Below are 23,509 nucleotides of genomic sequence, written 5' to 3' on the forward strand. Positions count from 1 at the left end.
TGATTTAAAGGAGGTATTTACAAAAACACGATGGCATATTGCGGATTTGTGATACACACGATTTAGGAGCAATGACGATGGGTCGATGGCAGCATTTGTGTATTAACATTTTAACAAATAAAATGTGTTGAGAATTTTAAAGAAAAAATGGCCAAAAATTTGAAATGATGTTTTTTCAAATCTCACAAGAAAACCTCGCAAGGTTTCTGCCTTTGATTTGAACAGTACCTACCTATCGCGATTTTTGGAAAAAAACATGTTCTGAAACCTCCTGTGGTATGAAGCAAATTTCAACTTTCAAATCTTTGGGTAAAAATAGTAAAATTTTGAAGAAATTTCAATTTTCAGAAATCTACTGGAAGCTCCAGAACTAAGTACTGAGATCAGTTCGGAACCGTTTCCTATCAATTCGTGAGGTCGAAAACAGGCTACATAAGTAGGTAACCAATTACAGCTTTTGTAGGTAAATTTGGTAAAAGTTGGAATTTTTCGTGTTCTTGAGCCAAATTTGATTTTCAAAAAATTCACTTTTCGTACGAAAATCTCAAGAAAAAAATGACGAAAAATCTCTCAAGCTTTCCTATAATTTTACAAAAATTCACGTTTTTAGATTGAAGTGTTGAAAATCATTCATTCAAGTTTAGGAAATTTCATCCTCAAGTTCATAAGTTTCCTACGAGTTGATTTAAGGAGAAAGAAAGGGCCAAAATGATATTTTGCCGTAGGCTAGCTTTAGCTCTTGACGAATTTTCTCCAAATATCCTGTTCTGTTAGGGAAGAATCCCAAACTTTCAATAAGATTCAGTAACTCAGATCCATAATCAAGCAGTCCGGTCGGACTGCCCCACCCAGCAAGAAAAAAAACGAACACACTCTTATTTTTCAGCAAAATGGAGTCGTGTCCATCAAACCAATATTCACATAAAAGAACACGCGCAAAAAGTCAGAAAATACTTACGAAATAAAAAAATGTTGTATTTTCTCACAAAGATATGACAATACATCGATAAAAATCTAACGTTAACAACAAACGCGAAATTATGCTTAAAATTAATAACAAAATTGAACAAAAAACAAAAATACATCTCTAAACTTAGTGGAAAAAAAATTGAAAACTTAAACTTTCATTTCTATCACATTCACATCGCGTTGTGCCACAGAAAAATCATCAGTACTCTGAGCACTTTGGTACCAGGATAAAGTCCAACAAGTAAAAAGAATCTAACCAATAAAATAATAAAATTCAAACTACAAAAAAAAACTGGTTCGATTAAACAATTGTGAAAAAATTCGCCAACTGGAGGCTACATTTTTAAAAATCATTCATTGTTATGTAATCAGAGATACACGTTTGGTATAAAAAAGTAATTCGTAAATATCCATACCTATATTTTTCATTATCAAAATTTTATATACTATAGCTTACAAAATCTTGTCATGAACTTGAACTTTTCGTATAAAACGAATGAACGAATATTTTTAGGAACTTGAATAATATTTTAAATTGGCACTCTTTCTTTCTATAAATTGTCTTTCAAATAGCACTGCATTTGTACTTAAATTATCGTAACGTTTACCCAACCATAAAGGTAGTTTTGATTCTTTTTTTTGCAATATACTTATGAGAAAAAAATTAAATATTACCACAAGTCGCGATCATTTCGCGATCACGAAATTACAAAAATTAGAAAAAATATACAAATATAATACATTCGAATACTCGTATTTACACGTGAACAAGAAGAAATAATTAAATCATTATTGTACTGCGTTTTTCGATAGTAGGAAAGTATCATGGTATAAATGCACATAAACGCTCATACTTGGAGGTGCATTAAAACGGAATCCATAATCCAGTATTTTCATCCTTTCTGTAATAATGTGGTCTGTTATCCCGAAACACTGTGACTGCCGGGAATGGATTATCTTGAATATATTTTAAAGCAGCTTTCACCTAGATTTCGGAAATTTATATTAATAAATCTAATAAAAATAAAATAATTTAAAAACCACATCAATTTTTTATATTAACAGAGGACTAATCTACATTTTGAGGGCAAGCATAGAAAGTCACGCAAGCCAGCTCTAATTAAATTTCACGAAGTGGTAGAACATGATTAGAGAAATCAAAATAATTAGAGCTGGAATACAAAATCCATACAGAATTTATACAATTATTATTCGATACAAGGCGAAATATGTAGGTACCTCGTTAACGAAGTGTGGTGGTTCGACATCCGGTGTCGTGGATAAGTGCTGAAGTACAAATTCATCGGGTTGTTTCAACCACAGGTCGACGCCTCGCAATGGTTCGTAATTAAAAGGTCCTATTTTCAATAAACCGCAAGAGCAATCGTATATGTCTAAAACCTGAAAAAAATAAACACAAAAATTAAATACAAGCTAGTACTGGATATTGTTAGGGGTTAATTAAGCAGTACACCCTGCTGAATTCTGAAAATAAATAGGTACCTGTTGTCCGCCTGTCAATTGTCTAGCTATTCTGAGCGGTCTTTCGGGTCCTTTATCGACGAAAGTAGCTGGAAATATTTCTCCTGTTTTGATATTTACACCTGCAATCAAAAATAAAACGTAAACTGTAAAGTAACATTCTAATGTATGGCAAAAAAAGAATATTCAACTCAATTCGCGCATTTTAAGAATAAAGCGAAAATAAACGCATCTAACACAATGTGGCAAATTGGTAGATCTTCATTTTGATTGTTGTTGTAGTTGTTGTTGTTTTTTTTAAATATCATTCAAGAGACTCTTTTTTAAATATCATTCAAGAGACTCGCATAAAAAAAATAATCAGCTTTGCAGTTGCGAATTTTCATACATGAGTGAGATGGTCAAATTTTTGAAATATTTTTCGAGTTCAGGCACTACCTAATACAGAATTTCAAATATACGCCTTGATCAAATTTCAACCAATATTTTCATATCAAAAACCTATTCAACATTCAATTTCAAATAATAGTAAGATAATAAAAATACATAATATGTCAAAATTATGATTTCCACTCATTTTTGAAAGATCCACTCTCAATTTCTAACGCTTCAGACGATTTTTTTAGACCCTAAGAACGTCTGATCATGCATAATTCATTGAAAATTTTACAATTTCTACGCAACTTTTCGAAATGAGTAATAAAATAAATTATTGGAATTATTCCATCTCGATTCTCGTTCAACTCACCAGCTCCATAAATGATGGGCCAACGAACATTGTTTCGCATAACTGTGTTGTATTCTCCGACACAAGCCAATTTTAAATCAATTTCTAACGTTTGTTTGTGAAAAGAATCTGCAAAAGAAAGAAACGATTGGTAATGATAATGAATAATGCACATTCTAAGATGAACGTAAGTAACTACTTTTCATTATTTTTAATACGATTATGCTTTGAATAGACTGGACAAAAGTTTGACGTTTAATTAATTTTCAGGGAATGAACAGAAAAAAAATGACGTAGGTCTATTGAAATAAAGGATTTTAGGCGCAGAAAATTGACACATAAAACTCCTTTATCTTCTGTTTGTCCAATAATGTTAATTTTTGCGAAGAATAGTCGATTTTTCTGTTCTTTTTTTTTCAGCTATAAAATTATTTAAACATTGCTGAAATTTTAATTTTTTGATCAACCTATTTTTAAAATTAATCTCGTAAACTAGATATGTAATGTTATTTTTTCAATTTTCTAGGGTGTTTGAAAGAAAAGGAAAAGAAAACCGTAATAAGTACTTGATTGGAAAAATTGAAAAAAAAAGAGTTGAAAATATTTTTCTAGAAAATTTGAGTTGTTATCTATTCAACGCTAGAATAATGCTTTTATCCTTCAGCAATAAATTTTTTCAACGACTAAGCATTATGTTGAAACGTCAAGAAACTCAATTTCTGCACGCTCAGTTTTTTTTATGAGAAATTCATCAAGAAAAAATATGGACTTTTCAATTTGACTATCGACGAACATTAAAATTTATGTGAGAGATAAAAAATTAAAGTTCTCCTTAATTCTTCAACAATTTGAATCATTCAAGACCAAAATAAAATGCCAAAAATTTATTTTTGCAAAAACTGTGATTTCACGTTGAAATTTAACAAGAATAAGTAGAGTACATACATTAGTGTAGAAATGATCAGCGATTGTTTAATCTATACGAGAAAAGGGAAAATATAAACTTCCCTAAAAAGGGAGGTATCCTAGCACAAAAATTTTGGAATCGGGCAAAGGGGAATCAATAAAAAAAAAAAAATAACAAGAATAGCACTAAAAGCCAAAATTTTAGAAACGGAAATTCATTTTTTTGATTATTGGAAAATTTTAAAAAATTCAAATTTGGGCCAAAAAAGGGAAACCCTCATAAATTTCCCCAAATTGGTCTAATGAGCTAAAATTTCCTTTGTACTCGATTTTCGACCTCTCGAGTCGATTGTGGATGGTTTCGAAACGTTCTGGAGCCTCCAGCGAATTTTCGTATTTTCCATTGCATAAAAAAAAACTTGAAAGTGGTATAAACTTGGATTTATAATTTTTGCGACCCATTCGATCGATTTAGGCTCACATTTTTAAAATATTTTTGTGCCAGTTTAAATAAAACATTTTCTGCAGTGATTTTTTTTTGGAAAAAAATTGAAATCCGTTCAAAGCTCCAGAAAGAACGATTCAAAATTCATCACCAATCGACTCGGGGGTTCGAAAATGAACCGGCATCAAAAGATTTTGAAATCGTGTCCCAAAATCGATCAAATGGGTCGCAAAAATGGTGAATTCGAGTTCGAATGGTGCTGAATTTTATTTTCACCCTACTTGCAGGTTTGTTCATTTTTTTTATTTTTTAAAATTTAAATTGGAAAATTGAAAAGTCCACGGGAAACTTCAGAATTGTTCAAAAAACATCAACAAATCGATTTCATAAGTCAAAAATAGCGCATAAACAAAATTTAAGCTTTCTAGGTGTATTCGATGAAATTTTAGGGTCTTTCCCAGATGTTGGCCCAAATCTAAATTTTCAAAAATTTGCCAAAAATCTAAAAATGAATTTCAACACCTGAAATTTTAACTCGTAGTGTATTTTGGGGCTTCTATCGATCCCGTTATGTCCGGTTCAAAAATGTTTGTGCGGTTGGGATACTACCCTTGTAAGGCTGTTTTCCCATTTCCCAATAATATCAATCAAAATGGAAAAATTCGAAAAAAATCTGTCCATAGAAAGATTATCATTTTTAAACCTATCATCAGGAACTCAATATACCTAAGTACACCAACAGAGCATCAAAGTATTACAGCAAACGTGTCCAATACTCACGCATGATTCCGAAGAACAAATCCTCCGAATAATTATGCAGATCGGAAAATCCGCCAACCATGTGCAACTCTAATCTACCTTGAACACCGACAGAAAGTCCTTGCACCTTATGTACCATGCTAATGATACATTCTTCGGTACAATTGCCATCTAAATGAGCCAAGCCAACGGCTCCTGAGCCTGAAAAATTACATTTTATATTATAACGCATCACAGATATACCTTAGTACTCATATTAAACTACTATAGATATACTTAATAAGATACTTAAGAACGTAATATGTTATTTCAAAACGGAGAAAAAAAAATCGTACACAATAATATCCTGTCAAGAATTTATAGCCGATCAAAACAAACAATAGGAAAGAAACACGCTGTAGTATACAAACGATAAATTTCTAATCGCATCCAAGATGCATAACGCACCATACAGATGTTAAATCTGCTATAAATCTTATAATGTCCACGTTATGCGAAAGCGAGATTTTTTTTTTTCTAATTTTATAAAAGTGCAACGCAGAGTCTCCATAGTCCACTGGTATATGGGTAAGAAGAGGTACCACTATTTCACCGGATGAAATGGCAAAAATGCCATCATACTTGCATTCATATACCTAGTATACGAGGTAAAGCTTTTTAGCCAGTTTAAAATCCATAATGGAATGGGTCACGATCATTTATAAACTAAATGAAATGAACGTAGATAGAGGAAGAATAAAGATCGAGAGATGCAGAATGCTTGAGCTTGGTACACTGGTACATTGGGTGATGCATACGTGTGTGAGTCCATTTACAAACATAGAGGCAATTTTAAAATGTCCATAGTATTTAAATTACCTCGTTAAAATGTTAAATAAGATAGATGATGGCGTATGACATGAACGAGTAGCTTTATAAGCGTACTAAATGTACTCGTATGTACGATATGAAGAAAATTACTAACGTTATGGTGGACTACGTACGAGTACATCAGTATGGTATGTGTGAGTGCTCAAAACTACACATCATATCCGAGGTATGAGTATATATGTGGAATACTGTACACATAGATGTACGTTTATAACAGATATGATGAGATAAAATAACATCCTGCAACTTATCCGCGACTCCACCTTCTCCACATACATGTCTGCTAAATATTAATTATGAGATGACGACGTCTTTCTGTACTCCTCGCCTCGATTCCCCTCACACTTCTATCTTTTTCTTAAGTGATGTAATCGTATATAAACTAACCACTTTCGTGAGTTTATAATCTCTTTTCTGGTCGTCTCGTTATTTTTTCGCCTCTCTTTCTATCTCACTTAGATAAGAATGGAAAAACACGAGGATGACCATCCACACCGTACGCTTTAGCTTAAGTATATCCTGCATAGATGAGTGTACCTACTAACGAGTTTCTAACCTTTGTATTTTATTTTTAATTTGTCAAACTATTTCATCATCAACATTTTTTAATTAGAAAAAAATTTTCACACACACTCGAATGGATACCTAGACCTACTATAGCTAGCCCCAATAATAATGTATTCACTCATTAGGGTGATCTGGATACGACCTTTGAAAAATTCACACACTTCTACCATCAAAACCCACAAAAATCGTGTAGGTAGCTAGGTACTTTCCGTTCAACATTGTTTCATTACTTTTGTATTTTTTGGAAATTATTCACAAAGGAAAACAGGATGGAAATTGTGAATGTGAATCGAAAAATATGTACGTAAAATGATATAGCTGGGTTTTTTCGGGCTGAGGCGAGGGGAGGTGAGGGAAAAGAAGTCGAGTATTCTAAAAGATTGCGAGCTCGACAGATGAAGAAGAGTATCGGGTCGAATTTTATGAGGCATTTTCGGCAACTTAGGCAAAAAAGCAGGACTGTTAACAGGGAATCCTTTCATACGGTGTATTATTTTGAAGGAGGAAAAGGAGTCTGATCAAAATTTATTTTTGTGAAAATTTTTCAATTTTCAAAGAAAACTAGGAAAAGTGGTGAAAATGAAATGAAAATTTTGAATAATAAAAGAGCAAATAACATACAAATTTTCAAGTTCGAAAAAAAAATAATAAAGTTGGACTATTTTGCAACTTTGGCCAAAATAGGATTTTTTACATATTTGAAAAAAAATGAATTTTTAAAAACATTTGACACAAAGCAAGACTTTTGGACAATTTCGGCAAAAAAATCAAGGCAAAATCAAGAGAGTAAAAGATGGACAGAGGCCAAGTTTTTCGGCTTTCTGGAACAAATTAATTTTCAAAATGGTATTCTGATCTCTCCACGAGTTCCAGGAATCCCCATTTCGATCTAAAAAACATAAAAATAATAAAAATTTATGTTGATTTTTATCAATTTGAAGGTAAAGAGTTTGAATACTGGCTTAATTATTCACTTTGACCTTTCAAATTTACTTTCCACTAGTCCTACAGTAACATGGTTAAAATGAAAAAAAATCAAATTTAATACATATTTAGTTTTATCAAATACGACTCCCCAATGCCTCATAAGAACACGATGTGAAAAGTCAAGTCTTACTAATTTTCAGTAAGTAGTCGAGTTGGAATATCTTTTTATTGTTTGGATTCAGTCGTATCTCTCGGTGTCTTCTTATCACTTTTTTTTGAAAATAAAAGTGCTGAAAGGATGCTAATGGGTCAATTCCATAAAATAAATTTGAAAATGTTGTGAAAAGTTTGATCAAAAGTACACACCTACATAGTTACTTTTGTACACGTAATAAATTCATGGAAAGCTCAATCAGTAGGAGGAAGGAGAAAGCTCCTAATTTTCACGAATTTGCGAATTTTTTTTTGCAAAACTATCAAATTTTGGAGGCTTATGGATTGAAATTTGAACAAATCAGTTCCAAAAGTTTTAAAGCAGGGATGGAAAGCTGAAAGATGGAACTTTTGGCATCAACTTTTAGCTTCTAAAAAATTTATAAAACTTTAGCTTCAGCTTTTGGCTTTTCAAATTCGTAAAACTTTTTAAAGGCTATAGCTTTAAGCTTCCAACAATCCTTGGGCATTTGGCTTTTAGCTTTCGGTTTTTCAAATGTTTTAAAATGAGGTGAATTGAAAGGTAAATGGAAAATTCACAACCATAACGAAAAAAACAAACGAAAAAACTGAAAAAAGGAGAAAAGTAAAATGTGAAAATAGAAAAATAACTCAAACAAAAGAGTTTCAAAATAAAAACTCAATTTCTCATAGTGAGTACAAAAGCAGAAAGTTGACATATTATGAGAATTTTGAAAAATGGCAGAGAGTGACCCCTCTACATATTTTTATCCTCTTTGAAACAAAAAAATTCCTAAAATGGAATCTCACACGAGGGGCAAAAGACCCAATCTGGATAAAACATGTCTAAAAAATGTGAAAAATGACGCGACATACACATCGATTTGTACATATTAAATTGAAGGCGCTGATACTGGTCCAGTTTTGTGATCCGATCTATCTGAACTCTATACCAGCAGAGCCATCTCAAACTTGGCAAAAATATTAAAAAATCGAAAATTGGGGTTTTATGGGCGACGAGTTCAAATTATTCACTCATTTCTTGAGTACGATCTCTAAATGCCCATTCAGCAATCAATTTTGAAAAAAATCGAATTTTTTGGTAGGTACTCATTAATTTACTGAGTTATTCATTGAGTTCAAATATGTATCTATCAATTTTTCAATTCGAATCCTCTGAATTTTTCCAACCTCCGGAACTTTTTATTTTGCATTTCACAGAAATTCGATTCAAACTACCCCCTCCCCCCTCCCTTAAATGCAAAAATCATTTTTTTTTTTTTATTAATTCATTGTGTATGTTCCTCCTCTTTTTTTTCTTTTTCTTTTTTTAGAAAGGGACATGTCTCGATAAATTTTGATTTTCAAGCCGATAATAAAAAATAACCGAACTTCATCACAACGTCCTTATTCCAAGACGCAGCAGGAAAAAAAAGGAAGAATTCGAGACGAGCAAAGCGATTAAGAAAAAATAAACCAGTAAACATATTTTTTTCTTAAAAAAATATACACAGGGAATTCCTAAATACTAAATAAAAAAACACGTAAATTTGTTTTAAACAGCCATGAAATTATGAGGTTCTTTGTACGCAAACACTAAGACAGTGAAGATGTGGCCTAAAGAGAAATGGTTTACAACCACGATACGAATTCTAATACGATCAAATTGCCTAAACTTTTACAATTTCACGCACCTCTCACCAAAGAATTTTATCACCTCCAGTAAAAAAAAATTCAAACACCAATAAATTGACAACTAACAAGACGACAGTGTCGAGGTGTTAACTAAATCACGATACACATGACTCGCGAATTAAATAGGAAATTTTGTCGTAGCAACGGTAATTGGACAAAGCTCGTAAACAACACTAATAGGGTATTCTAAGCAGAGTACGTAGGTACTAGATAGGCTTGCATTCGATATGATCAAAATCGGATCTCAGAAAAAAAAACCGCTCGATACACGCGTCATTTGCATTTTACAAACTCAATTAACACTCGTTCGCAGCAGGAGCGTGTAAAATACTTTGTAAACTAGAATAAAGTACAAAAATTCGCCGTAGGGGTTAAGGGTATGCGGACGGCTAATAAAATAGGCAAAAATCTTCATCGTTAATAGGTACATAACCTTTAGTTTGCTGGAAGAAAGGTAAAAAAAATTTCGGGGCGATAAAAATAGGAAAAAAATGATACGCCGATTCACGTCAAGCTGACAAGGTAAGAAATTACTAGTATTTACCTAGCGAAAAACCATCGAAGAAGCCGGCTGAAACCGGTATAATATCGGGCAATTTTCCATAATTTATTTGAAAAATACAAACAGTGTAAACCAGTAGCTTTTTACTACGATTAATTGAGCTTTTAAACTGTGCCAAGCGTGATAAGCGAGTCGATTTGTTCGATAAAAATAACTGTTATTCGCCTGCTTAACGTACAATAATGTGCGACTAGTTTGCAAGAATGCGGACAAACTGGTCAATGGGAACCGGCTGTATAAAAAAAAGGCATCAACATAGAGGAAACCGGTGATTATTCGACAATATATTATTCCCAATGGTACAGTGAGACTTATGGAAAAACGTGCGTGCTTCATCTTTTTGAGTATAGAGCTTTCTAATGGTCCATCTAATAACGATGATCAATACTCCCGTCTTCTTGTATAGCTCTTCTCTCAGTTGTTTTCTCTCTTTCTATCTTTATCTCGTCTTCGTGGTGTGTTTTTTACACCCGCATAAATAATAACAGCGAGTATACTGAGCGAGAATAAGAAAAAAAAAACAAGAAACAAAAACCCATAAGAACGCCGTGTTTGGCTGAACGATACCGCTCTTTCAACCGGTTTTTATCGTTTGAAAAATATACCAAAGTAATAAATGCACGTTCGCCTATCTATTTATCCAATAATGAGAGAAGCGTTAAAATCTTTCGCATAATGTGCGCTTTTAATAACCGCGCCCAGTACCGCAAATAAAAAATTAAAAAATATTACCTGTGTGTCTTAGTATAATTATTATACACGTTGTAACGTCGTCCGAGCCAATAATATTAATACTTTCTGAAAATCAGACAAGCAGGGAGAAAAAAAATTAAATTAATCGACTTTTAATATACCGCGTCTACTACTAGTACATATGTAGCTATAGAGAGAAAGAAATAATTTCCATATAAACGTGTTGTGTTGCTTCGTCTTCTATCTACTTATGAGTCGAAATGTGTATAACACGTGCCTTTTATGTAGTACATAAATAAATAATACATAATGTACCAATAACCTTGGCCAAAAAAATAAATAAAGAAATGATTCGACGACTGTTTAGTATTTTTTGTATCTAAAATATTTTGGCTAATAACAAATAAACATAGGAAATAGGAATACAAAATACTCACTATCGTACGACATGGTAACAGCCATTTCACGTTGTTGAACGTATAATAAACACGTTGGTCCGATCACTTTCGGTTGTATTGATAAAAATTGATTGTTTGTTTCTTTGAAAGACGGATATTTCAGGAACAGGGTACGTGAATCTGGAGGATGTTCCTCTTGTATCAGTCCATCTATAACTAGCACCATTTTTTAAACTGCAACAAAAAATGAGAATACAAAATTTAAAATGTGAATAGATAAGTTGAGAAGTAAATCAACAAAAGTTGACAATTTTATGACGATTGCTATCAATTGGCAAATTGCACATGGGGGATGAGCCTCAGTAATGTTCATTGATTGAGACAATACTCTGCTTTATTTTCGATAGCTTTCGCGGTAGAAAAGTTTCATGACTATGTGAAAAGTAGAAAAGGGTTTGAAAGGAAAAATTTTGACATTTTTTAAAAATTTGAGAAAAATAGCAGTTCAACATTTAAAAATTGGTTCCTTTCTCCCCTTTTGATGTAAGAAAAGGAGGGTGTTGAATACGTTTATGATTTCCACTGAATTTTTTCAGAAGATGAGATGACTCATTTTCAATTTTTGGGGAAACTTTCCATGTTCCAACTTTGAAAATCCAATCCAAGTTACTGCGAAACCGAAACTAATCAATTCAGAAGGTTAACACTGAATCACGAGCAAGAAGGGTGAATTTGGGCTCCGCCCGAAATTTTGAAATTAACCAGGGGAGGGGAAAGTTGGTTCTTGTAATCCAAACCCTCTTCTTTTTCATCCAAATTTATGCTCTTTTCGCCATTTTCCACTTGGAAATAATTTTTAAGACCATTTTGCTCTCAAAAATTCACTAAAAAAATCGGCTGGAATAAATGAAAAATTTGATTTCAGATTTTTGACATGCCTTTTTCAAAAATTCAACTTAGGTATACATAATAAAATTAAGATTGGAAGTTGAAAATATATTTTTTTGGCAAACCCCTAACTGAGAAAATTAAAATTTTGAATACCGAAAACCAAGATTTCTACCAAGACTTTCGCTTCTCTGAAAATTGTTTTTTTTAATCAATTTCAAACTAACGCCACTTTTGTGTCTTTTTTCTCGAAATATAACAAAAGTTAGGGCTTTTTTTTCAGACTTGATACACAAACTAAAAACAGAACACAAAAAATACTTAAAGAATTGCAAGACTGGAAATTTTGAAGAAAAACTTCGAAATTTTTTTTCAAAACTTCAAAAAAATTTCTCATTATAAAACTGAAGTTTTTCTTCTACCAAAATCATTTTTTCCCAATTCTAAGATGAATTTTAAGCTTTTATTTCCTACTTGTTCTCTTTCGTTTTATACTAGCCAAATTATTTGTTGACCAATTGTTTGAAAACATAATGGAATTTGATCAGACTAAAAATAAAATATGCATCAACATTGTAATATTCAATGAGCCTGGCTGTATCTATACGAAACCTTATAAAATACTCGCACATTGAACAGGCTCTCATTTCATCACGTCCAAATAAATTACACATCAATAAACTTCGTACTTCGAGAGTCAAGACGTTGTCTCCACATACGCCACTCAATACACTTTAAAACCTACTCGAGAAGAATTTCATACTTTGTATTGACTGCGTAACGCATTCGTACTCGTAATTAGAAAAATCACTTTCGATTGAATTCAATTAAGCATTCTCTCAATGTTTCAGATCACTCATCAACCAGGTGATTCACTCATTCTAGAAATTATTTTTTCACTGCAGTCTAAAATTAACGTCTCTGGTCACTCGAATGAGTCGAGTGATTCTATGGAGTAACAATGTGTCCAGACGTTTGAAGCTACTTGTTCTGACCCTGAAGCATCATCTTCTCAAAAATGTTGATGAAATTACACACTGTGAAAGTTGATAACGTAAGTAGATATAAAACTGCACTTGACAAGCGAGAATGTTAAGTACTTAGCTGTCTGGTCGTATGAGTAGCCAGACACTAGACAGTCAAGGAGCAGTTTGTGTCGCTTGTCACAGAAAAATGTTCCAAGGAAGTCCTATACCTATACCTTCTTGCTTTTTTTTTCATCAACTTCCATTTTTCGTAAAAATAATCAAAGCTAGATAATATTGACGATTTCAAAGTAGAACGAGACTGAAAACTAACAAAAAAGAAAAGGGATGTAACCTACCCTTTTTCTGAATTTTTAAAATTATTTTTCTGCAATCCAATATATTTTAATAATTTTTGGGAACAAACATTTAAATATTTTTTCAGAGCAATGAGTGGTTAAGGAGCACATATTTTCAAACCCTCCCCTCCACCGATTTGAAGAATCATTTCCACCAAACAGATTTTTCAATTTTTAATGCGAGACAAGTCGGCTCTCACATGAGGATAAACTCATTAAATAGGTCAAAAATTCGATTTTTAGCTGCCAAATCAATTTTTACGCCATTCTGGAAAACTTTAAAAATTCTGGAAAGATCGAAAATCACGCTGGAGGCTTCAAAATAGCTTAAAATGTGACATTCGGAATCAGGAAAAGATACAGCCATTCATACAAATTCCAAAAATTTTCTAAGAACAAAGAATTTTTGATTTTTCTAGGATAAGACAACTCAATTTTTAGCTGCCTTAATTAATTTCCACGAGTCCTCGAAAAATTAAAAAATACTGGAGAAATAATAGGAAATGGTAGAGTGTGGGGGGGGGGGATTAGATTCAGGACTAATTTGTACCGTATTTTTTAGTAAATACAAAAATATAAAATTATCTTGTTTAAAAAAAAAAAAACATAAATCACCAAAAATGGTCAATTCTGGATTTTCAAAAATTTGCTAAAAATCGAAAAATCAATTTGAGCAGCTAAACTTTGGTTATGGAACTTTCAGACTATGTTCTTTCCAAAAATCGATAGACACGTTCAAATCAGAGGCGGACACCTCGAGGTATTCTCTAGTCAGCTTCACACTTTTTCTTTACGAATTTGGTCAAAATTCAGGGCACTTTTTAATTTCATTGCATAATATTTGATCACACACAAAACGCACAAAATTGGTGTTTTTGATTTGTGAAATTGTGAAATGAGAGGGAGGGAGGGGGTCAAACGAGAAATTTTGATTAGTCGAAGACTTGAGCTGACGATCAATCCGATTACTCGTAGGTATGCACCAAATAAAGTGGGAATTACTCAAATTATTTTTCAAAAATTGCGAATCAAATTCGATAATTTTGTTAAAAAACACTAATGGCCCAACATTTTCCCAGCTTCTCAACAAAGCTTTCTGGTCTTTTCATCTCTCCCTTTCTCTCTAGTATAACTCCGATCATCCGATGATTAAGTTACACCGCGAATACAACGGACGATACACCGCACGTGATGATAATGCCACGTGCGTTCAACTTGATAAAAATTCGACATAGACGGGCAATGGGACCGAAATAATCCCGCATATGATACAATTCTCATTCCGTATCATTTTTTCGTAACCCTTAACCTTACCTATATACTTCAATAACTCGGGGATTCGGAAAAATACCACCGCAACGATCGATAAAGAGACGGAAAAAATGAAATAATAAACAAAACGCTATCGAGTAAACAGGAGAATTTTGATAATCCGACACGTACGAATGTGTTAAGCAGCGTCTGCGTCGACAATAAAAAGTGATAAAGTCATTAAGTATAGAATTAGGCATACGTTTATATTTATACGGGTGCACTGCACTGACACGAGCATCAGACAAAATGATAAAACCTTGTAATCCCATTAGTAATAAAAATTTTCACGCGTACAGCGGAGTTGTCGCATAAATCACGGCGTTTCTTTGGAAATGCGAACCATTACACGAGAGTGGAGTACAAAAGAACACGCATCTCCATCTGCAGAACGCAGATTACTTCATCAAGTCGTCAAAAGCCTAAACCATAGCATGGCACATTCTTTTCGCCTCGGTATCAGACTGCGGAGAAAAACTAGTCAAAAAATTTGTCTTGGCGTTAATCTCACTTTGGACTGATTTAGCAAATACCCTGCTCAAAGCTTTAGCATCAAGTAACCTGCAAGTATAACGGTCCAAGAGTACTTAAGTTAGGTATCTAGTAGAATAATGGCTTGAAAGTCGAGCCGAGGAGCACGGTATACGTGACTCAATTGGACACAGAGAGCCCGAGTTGGCGATTTATGGGTGTTGTTTAGTCGTCGTCGGGGCCGCGAATCATCCCAGGTGGATAAGCAAGGAAAACTTTTGTGTCTCATCTCGGATGATTAGATCTGCCATCGTTCGTCGTGAGCAATGATAGCCGAGAGGGAAGAAGATACTGTGTATAGCACAAAAACCTACATCGAAAGCCGCCGCCGCCGCGCTATTATTTAATTATACATCTTTAGAAACTCCTAGCTATAGCAATAGCATGAGAAACTTTTACATTCGATTACAGTCTCGAAGATTAATAGTTTTCGAGAGGGATATTAGCGTTAGCGGAGTAAATATGGCGATCGTGTACGACGACCGAGCCGCTACAAATGAAATATACCACCGCGTTTATGATGTAACTCTCTGCAGAGAGCTTGGTCGTAGAGTCGTTATTGCGCACGATGAGCCTCGCAGAGGATACGAAACTTGGACAGTGAGATTTCATTTTCGGCTTCAAACCATTCGATTGCGGATTGGATTTTTCCAACTGTGAAATTGCGTTGCCCTTTGGAACACGAAGATCCTCCAATTCCGCATCGCAGCCGCGATATCTGCGAGCTGGAAATTTTCTCTAATAACTGTGATAACGCAGTCATCTTATTGGTAACCTTCACGATCGCCTTAACGTTATTTCCATACAGATCCTCGTATACGTCCTAAGAGACTATGTAGAGTTTTAAGGCAGGAGGCAGAGTGCGGGAGGAAATCATGAATTCACACCGTGGCCGCGTACATACTACATAGTGAAAAGACCTCCTCCAGATTATACAATTTTACAAATGTACATGTACGTCTGCGAATGGTCTTTACTTTCTCACAAACCTTAAAACCACCGTTCACCGCGCGCGTATTCTTTGATTAATGATTATAGGTTCTGTGTATTGTGATGTTGCACGCCGTCTTCCTCGTCTTATCCGCCACAAGCACACAGATCAGCGTATACTTTGGATCTTCTTCGATGATAATTCACCAAGCTCCGTTACGGTCCATCGATTACCGTTCGAACGTGTTTAGTATACCTATACCTATACTAGACGATCATCTCTTCGAAAGTTTTCCTTGTCTTTTTTCTCCTTTTCCAGCCGAGCAAACTAGGTACCTACATCTAACCAGGCGCATGTCATTACGATAATTCTTCTCTTTATGTACTTTAAATACACCACTGAAGCGAGTACAGTTTGACACGCCAACATATTCTCCATCTATTAACCATACATATACGTATATGCAGTTGAAAAAAAGAATCATCCGCAGATTCCGACGACTGGTTGGTCTCCGAGTACTAATTTTTTTCCACCATCGCGGACATATCGTATGTATAATATGTACTTGGCGGTGAAACGTTCGTGTAATTCCTTTTTCAGAAACCTATGTATGTACCATCAAAGAACCTCCGCCATTGCCAATGCTGACATTTTCACCGCGCATGTGATTTGCAAAACCTCAATTCTACTCTTCCTTGTACATACCCAAGTGTGGATCTAACGAGCAATTAAAAAGCCAACATTTTGCATTTCTTTTAAACCGCCTGCGCCTTTATCTTAGACCATGCTTTCTTTTCAAACATCTCGACGAAGAGCCACTTTAAAACTATGATACGTCGATTTTTCTTCACACTGCAAATCCAAACAGCTATTCGATTACTGTTGGCTATATGCAGATGTACCTAATCCTGAACCCATAGGTACAGCTATAGGTGTTCCTATTTCTTTATACATGGGTACAGTAAAGACTCGTGCGCCTCTGGATCTCGTTATTTATAGTGATTAAATACCTTGACGGATGTTCGTGTGTCAGTATGGCAACAAATAAATTGAAATTTATTTTTTATTTATTGAGAAATTCTCTGGATGTCGATGTCGTGTGGTTGTGTGACTTGCAAACCATCGTGCCCCCATACACGAATCATTTTTCTCAGAAAATAAGAAATGTACACACACACAAGACACACACCATATACTTCCTAGAATAATTTGTGCCAACTTAATGGATATGTCATAGTGTATTCAACACGCTTTAACGAACGCAATCAGCCTCATAGTATAGGTAACTACGAACGCTGTAAGAAAAATGGCTCCGGTTTATTTTACCGCATCCTTTGCTGGATGCTGGAACGAGTGCCTACGCGTGGATTAAAAGAGAAAGAATAATTAAACGTAATCAGTAATAAATAAATTTACAAGTTGAGTTTTAAATTAATCGTCGCCTTTAATTATGTATTTGTCGTGTTCGACAAATTACACGCGCATTTTTCATCGTGTCGAGTGGTCGAACCAGAATCAAACTGTTTCAACAGTGCTGATCTGGTATAGTGTTGACTCTGGCACTGGGACAGAGAACACGACTGGTAGGTTGAACTAGTTGATTGTAAAGTTTAGGATGCTGAATTGCTGATTAAGTTATCTGATTTTGTTTTTGAGCTCGATAATTCAATGAGTGAAATTAGGTAAAAGAGGTGAAGTAAATGAAGAAGATGCAGCAAATTTCATCAAAATGGAGTTGAAAAGCCAAAATTCACTCTGCACAGTACGTGCTACAGTTAATTCGGATAGATTTTGTAGCATTTTTTGAAAAACAGAAGTTTCTAAAAATCCGCCGGAGGCTCCGAAACGGATTGAAATAGCCTGCAATCCACTTCAGAATAATGTCAAAAATAGGACGTAAACTAAATTTCATCTTTCTTCCTCAAACGGAGGCGGAAGGGTAGTTTATCAAATTTTCAAAGAAGTAAGAAATCGATGGACAAGAACATGTTTCAAACTGGAATACATCCGATTTTGAAAAAAATAACGGTTACCTTAACGGCCATGAAGGTCCAAAAAGTAACTGGAAGCTTCAAAACAACTTGAAAGCCACCTGCAGTTGTCTTCATAGCATATTGAAATTAATTTGCAGAGTGAATTTCGGCTGCTTTATAACTCCACTTGATGAAATTTTGTGGAAATTTCAAATTTCAACATTTTTTTGGAGGCTCCAAGAATTTTTAAAAAGTAGCTGGAGGCTCCAAAATGACTTTAACTTACCAGCAGCCGACTTCGTAACGTGTTTAAGTTGAAGTGTTGCGTGAATTTCGGATTTCCAACTTCATTTGATGGAATTTTGTAGAAATTTTAAGTTTCAAAAATCTGCTAGAGGCTCTAGATCTAGAACTGCTCAAAAAAGTTTGAAACCATTTCCAATCGATTCAGCAGGTCAAAATAAGAGTACATATATCCTAAGTTTCAGCTTTCTAAGTCAATCTGATAAAATTTTGATTTTTTTCTCATTTTTGACCTGAGTTTGACTATCAAAAAAATCATCAAAAGTCGAAAAATACACTCAAGTATCTACTTGAAATTTTGGCTAGTGATAAATTATTTTTGCATGCTCTTTCGATCTAGTTTGGCGAACTTTTTTTGGCAAGGTGGCTTTAAAATGTTCCTTAGGATATCATCCCTTTTGAGAAAGAAGGTGTCTCAGAGGATCAGTTGGGGGGGGGGGTGCAATCACATCTATTGTCATAGTCATATGCCGGATTGAAAGAGTAAGTTGTCAATTGAAGCAACAGAATAGGTACTACCTACTTGAAAAAATATATATATAAAAAAAGTGTTGAGGACAAATTCTGACATTATTATTTTTTAATCATAACGATAAAAACAGATGAAAATATAGAAAACATTTTAAAAATATGAATTTTCAACAGAATATTTTACTCGATAGAATTTTTCTGGTTTTAAACATAAATTCCAATGCAAGTTTTTACGAAGACAAAAATGGTCAGTTCTTTAAACTGAAGAAGCTATACTTACATAAAAGTTTTAGAAATAAAAGGCTGGAAAATTTGGGCATCAATTCTGTTACCAACTAGATAAATTCCAGGGAGCCAAATTCAGCAGATAAGTATCTAACGAGGAAACCTCACCTGGTGTCCGCCATCGATTTGAATGCCAAACGATTTTCGAAAAAAGCATGGTTTGAAACCCATACAATCAAAATTTCAGTTGCCCAAATTAATAAATCAGTAAAAATAATAAAAATTAGTCATGAAATTAATATCAACCCCCCCCACACCGGCATGATTTTCGATTTCTCCAGAAAGTGTTTAAATAAATTTTTTGACAGTTGAAAATCGAGTTGTGGCTCATTCTTGATCTATTTAACAAAAATTCAAGATTTAAAAAGATCAAGCAATTTTTTGACTCTAGTGGAAATTTTTAAAATCTGAATCACAATTCGATTTTTAGCTTCCCAAACTAATTTTTCTGTAGTTTAAATATTTTGAAGGAATTGAACATCGCACTGGAAGATTCAGAATGATCAGTGATAGTGAAATTTGGTGCGGGGGAATGCATAGGTATTATTTTCAGGACTAATTTAATCATTTTTACTGAATGAAATACATTTCTTTAAAGTATAAATCTTTAAGAATGCTCGATTTTGGATTTTTAAAAATCCATTAAAAATCGAATAATCAATTTGAGCAGCTGAAAATTTTGATTAAGGGGGTTTCATACCACGCTTCTTCCGAAAAACATGGTTTGGTTCAAATCGAAGACGAACTCCTCTAGATATTTCCTAGTAAGAACAATCCGAAAAAAAATCCCTGAAATATTAGACTAAATTGATAATGTGCGAAAATTTCCAAAAATGTCGTCAAATCGCTCGTAACCAGGATAAAAAAAAACCAACAAACTATGGGTAGATTGAATGATTCAATAAACATCTGATTCTGGATCATAACCGCTTTACATAATAACCGCAAGTATTCACTACTGATAAAAAGTTACCACATCTTTTGATAATGTTAATTCCAAATAGATATAAAAATGGAATACACGTTTTAATTTCTTGATCATACGAGTATATATAGCCATCGTTAATCTATATCGTTGCAAGCGATTTGATAAATCGATAAATTAGATCAGCTGAAGTCAAGCCACATTAAGCTCATCGTTCAAATAAAAAGCATATTTTAGATAATGTGAGATCGCTCCTTTAATCATTTGAGTACTCTCTCAGTCATTTGAGACTTACTAAACTCATTATAGGAGCTAAACAACCCATCGATCGAAACTACACCATCATTCCAGAGAATAGCCCAAACTTTTGTAATATTTGAAATTTCGCAAGCAATACAATAGAATTGTATCACCATGCTCTGCTTGAAAAAAAAATAAGTAAAAATCATAGAAATAATTTTTTTAGAAACAAATTTACAGGCTACTTGAAGACGACATGCTGGCGCTGATATCTGTTCCTTGCTAGATAGTTTTAGTTAGAAATACCACTGACCAGTAGAGCCAGCTCGAAGGCTTGAAGATATGCTCGTATTACACGCTGCGAGCACTAAGGAGAATTATATCTTACGGAGCAAATTAAACTTAACCAACAAAAATAACGCCGTCTGTCTAATTGAAAGATATTAAGCTGATGTTATGTGGTTACACCATGAAAATGGCCTCATTGTTTCGCCACACAGCTACCGAATAATTACACGTTTTATCATCACGATTTCTTCATACCGCACCCCTTTCCCTCTCATATATTCAAAACACACCGCAGCTTCCGAATATCTTCAGAACATATTTTACCTGAAAACATACAACTTCCTCTTTACACTCCTTGTACATATTTTTCTTAACCCTCGCAACCAGCGGAATAGGAAAATTTCGCCCAGTAGTAATTTTCCACTACATCGTTTGTTGATTTCAATTGACATAGGTACTTATAATGAACCGAACCGAACCGACGGCGACGTACAGGTATAGTGATGAAATATGAAAACGGAATTCATCGTATATATTGTCGTCCCTGAAGCCATAAAACGTTCCGTTTGTCGTTTCAAAACGAAACAATGCTATCGAATTAATTTAAAAGACGATTATATGGTAATTAATGGTGCCAATCACCATCGTAGACGAATATCACTCGACGATTTGAGTATTTAGTCACCGTAGGTTAGGTATGCAGGGGCAGGTGCTTTGAACGTACATACATACTCGTATAGTTTTCAATGAATCCAAAAATCGGAAGAAAAAAACGTATACACAGTTCGTTAATTAGCGATGCTAAAACGATGATAGAAGCCTGCATATATCACACGATAATAAGGGATAATTAAGGAATTAATGAAAGATGGTGAATATTTTCTTTATCGTCGCGTCCATTTGGATGTTTTCAAGTTCCGATAAATGTGTTCAGAGCAACATAGTTGTTATAATTATATCGAATACACGTGCTTGTCATCGTCGTATTCTCATTTCCAAAGCAATAAATTATTTGGAAATAAATTGGATAGAATTTAAATCTGAAGGGATGAGGGGTGGGGGGAGGACGTAAACTATTTGCATACAATTTCCGCATCACGAATTTAAAAATTAATATAAATGTACCCAACCAAACTTTGAAAAATTATAATTTTCTAGACGCGCGATAGCAAAAAGTACCTATACATACACTGTAGAGCGAGTTCAACAGCCTCAAGATTAACATGCTTAATATGAAAAAAATTCGAAGATCAATTTATTCCGAAACCGGTATACCTTACCTATATTTTGTATAGAATAATACTCAGTACCTAGCTGTAGCTATGGTTGTATTAGAATAAAGAATAACACATTGTAGGCTATTTGAAACCTAATTTCGTCGGATTCGAGGCAGGAAGAGGGCTTAGAGTCAAGGAGAAAATAGTGTGAAATTTAAAAATTAAATCTCTATTTTGATATTGAAGACGAATTTATTTTTTTCATTTTTTAAAAAATGATTTGAATTTGAACGCTCTATATGGATAGGAGTAGAAATAGAATCCTTAATGAATTTCAAAAAACTGAATTTTAAAAATTTTTTGAAACTTTAGGGGTACTTGACTTTTTTCTCAACTTGGACAATGCTTTTGAAAAAATAAATTTTTCAAGATTAAAAAGTACCTACTTTTTCTCATATTTTTTGAAATGAAAAATTTTCAAGTACATAATTATTATGGGCGATTTTGAAGTGAAATTTTCTAACTTGTTTTCAAGTCCCTGGTAAAAACTGTTGGGGAAGAAGGGGGTGTTTTTAAAAAATTCAACAATATTTTAAGCACATATGTACTTATGTGACTTTTATGACAGTTTGATAAATTTTGTGTTTTTTGATGCAAATGCAAGTACTTAACAAGAAAACATCAACAACTCGTTAACTCCAATAGAGCTGTAATTTCGTTCACTGAAAAATCATCTCACCAAGACCTACAACTAAATTTTCAGCTGCCGAAGTTGATTATACTGCCTTCTCTAGCAACTTAAAATTTCCAGAGAAAAGTAGACTTTTGCTGGAGATTTTAGATCAGACCAAAACTGGTGGCAATCGATTCAAGGGGGCGACTTTAGTGGGTAGCCGACATTTTGTGCAACTTATCGCAAAAATTGACAATTTTGGAATTCTTTGAAAATTTTAGATTTTTCAACTTGTAAAATATGGTAAGGTAAATAAAGAACAACCTTACCTATGCTTACACTTTTCAACTCGTCACCTTGGATTTTTGATTCACAAACCCCAATCGTTTTAGAATACCAACTTATGATAAGATTAAATTTTCAGCTGCCAAAGTTGATTATGTATAACACCTTCTGGAGCGATTTGAAAATCGCTGAAGAAAATTCAACTTTTGCTGGAGGCTCCAGATAACTCGAAATATGGTGGAAATCGAATGAAGGGGGGGGGGGGGGGGTCGACTTCAGAATGAAAAACGAGTTTCAGATTTTCATCTCTATGTTTGCTTTTTTCATTTTTTTTTAGAAAATTAATATAAAATACTAACAGCCTATTTTGGTAATTAAAAAAAAAATCACCAAAAATCGAAAAATTAACTTCGGCAGCTGAAAATTGGGTTCTGACCCCTCCCTCCCCCGCCTAAAGATACGCTGATACTCAATTAACGCGAATAACTATAAATAAATTTTGATTATTTGCGATTATCTGCACATTAAAGAAACGAAAAATAATTTCTATTTGAAAAATTTCCGTCATAAATGCAAATAAAAGGTGGGGTTTCCGATGAACAAGCACTTTTTTCCAACCGACGAATTATACCTAATTCCAGAAATACCCACATCGATAATAATACGCATAAATGCATGCAACTTGGCTAA

At 33.8% G+C, this 23,509-nt stretch overlaps 1 protein-coding gene across 3 annotated transcripts in view; it reads right to left on the bottom strand.

The window, feature by feature from the left end:
• Positions 1 to 954: 954 nt before the first annotated feature.
• The window catches only part of Ntan1 (N-terminal amidohydrolase 1), a 33,730-nt gene continuing 11,175 nt past the window's right edge, over positions 955 to 23,509 (bottom strand). For all 3 annotated transcript variants that reach the window (XM_065358030.1, XM_065358031.1, XM_065358032.1), the window contains 7 exons: positions 11,214 to 11,408; positions 10,816 to 10,881; positions 5,310 to 5,489; positions 3,200 to 3,307; positions 2,473 to 2,573; positions 2,209 to 2,370; positions 955 to 1,954 (listed from right to left, as the gene is read on the bottom strand). In XM_065358030.1, coding sequence (XP_065214102.1) covers positions 1,835 to 1,954; positions 2,209 to 2,370; positions 2,473 to 2,573; positions 3,200 to 3,307; positions 5,310 to 5,489; positions 10,816 to 10,881; positions 11,214 to 11,400 — 924 coding nt within the window. In that variant the 5' untranslated portion in view covers positions 11,401 to 11,408 and the 3' untranslated portion in view covers positions 955 to 1,834. The remainder of the gene's footprint in view (positions 1,955 to 2,208; positions 2,371 to 2,472; positions 2,574 to 3,199; positions 3,308 to 5,309; positions 5,490 to 10,815; positions 10,882 to 11,213; positions 11,409 to 23,509) is intronic.

This window comes from Planococcus citri, chromosome 3 (assembly GCF_950023065.1).
Source record: "Planococcus citri chromosome 3, ihPlaCitr1.1, whole genome shotgun sequence".
In the NCBI taxonomy this organism is placed as follows: Eukaryota; Metazoa; Arthropoda; class Insecta; order Hemiptera; family Pseudococcidae; genus Planococcus; species Planococcus citri.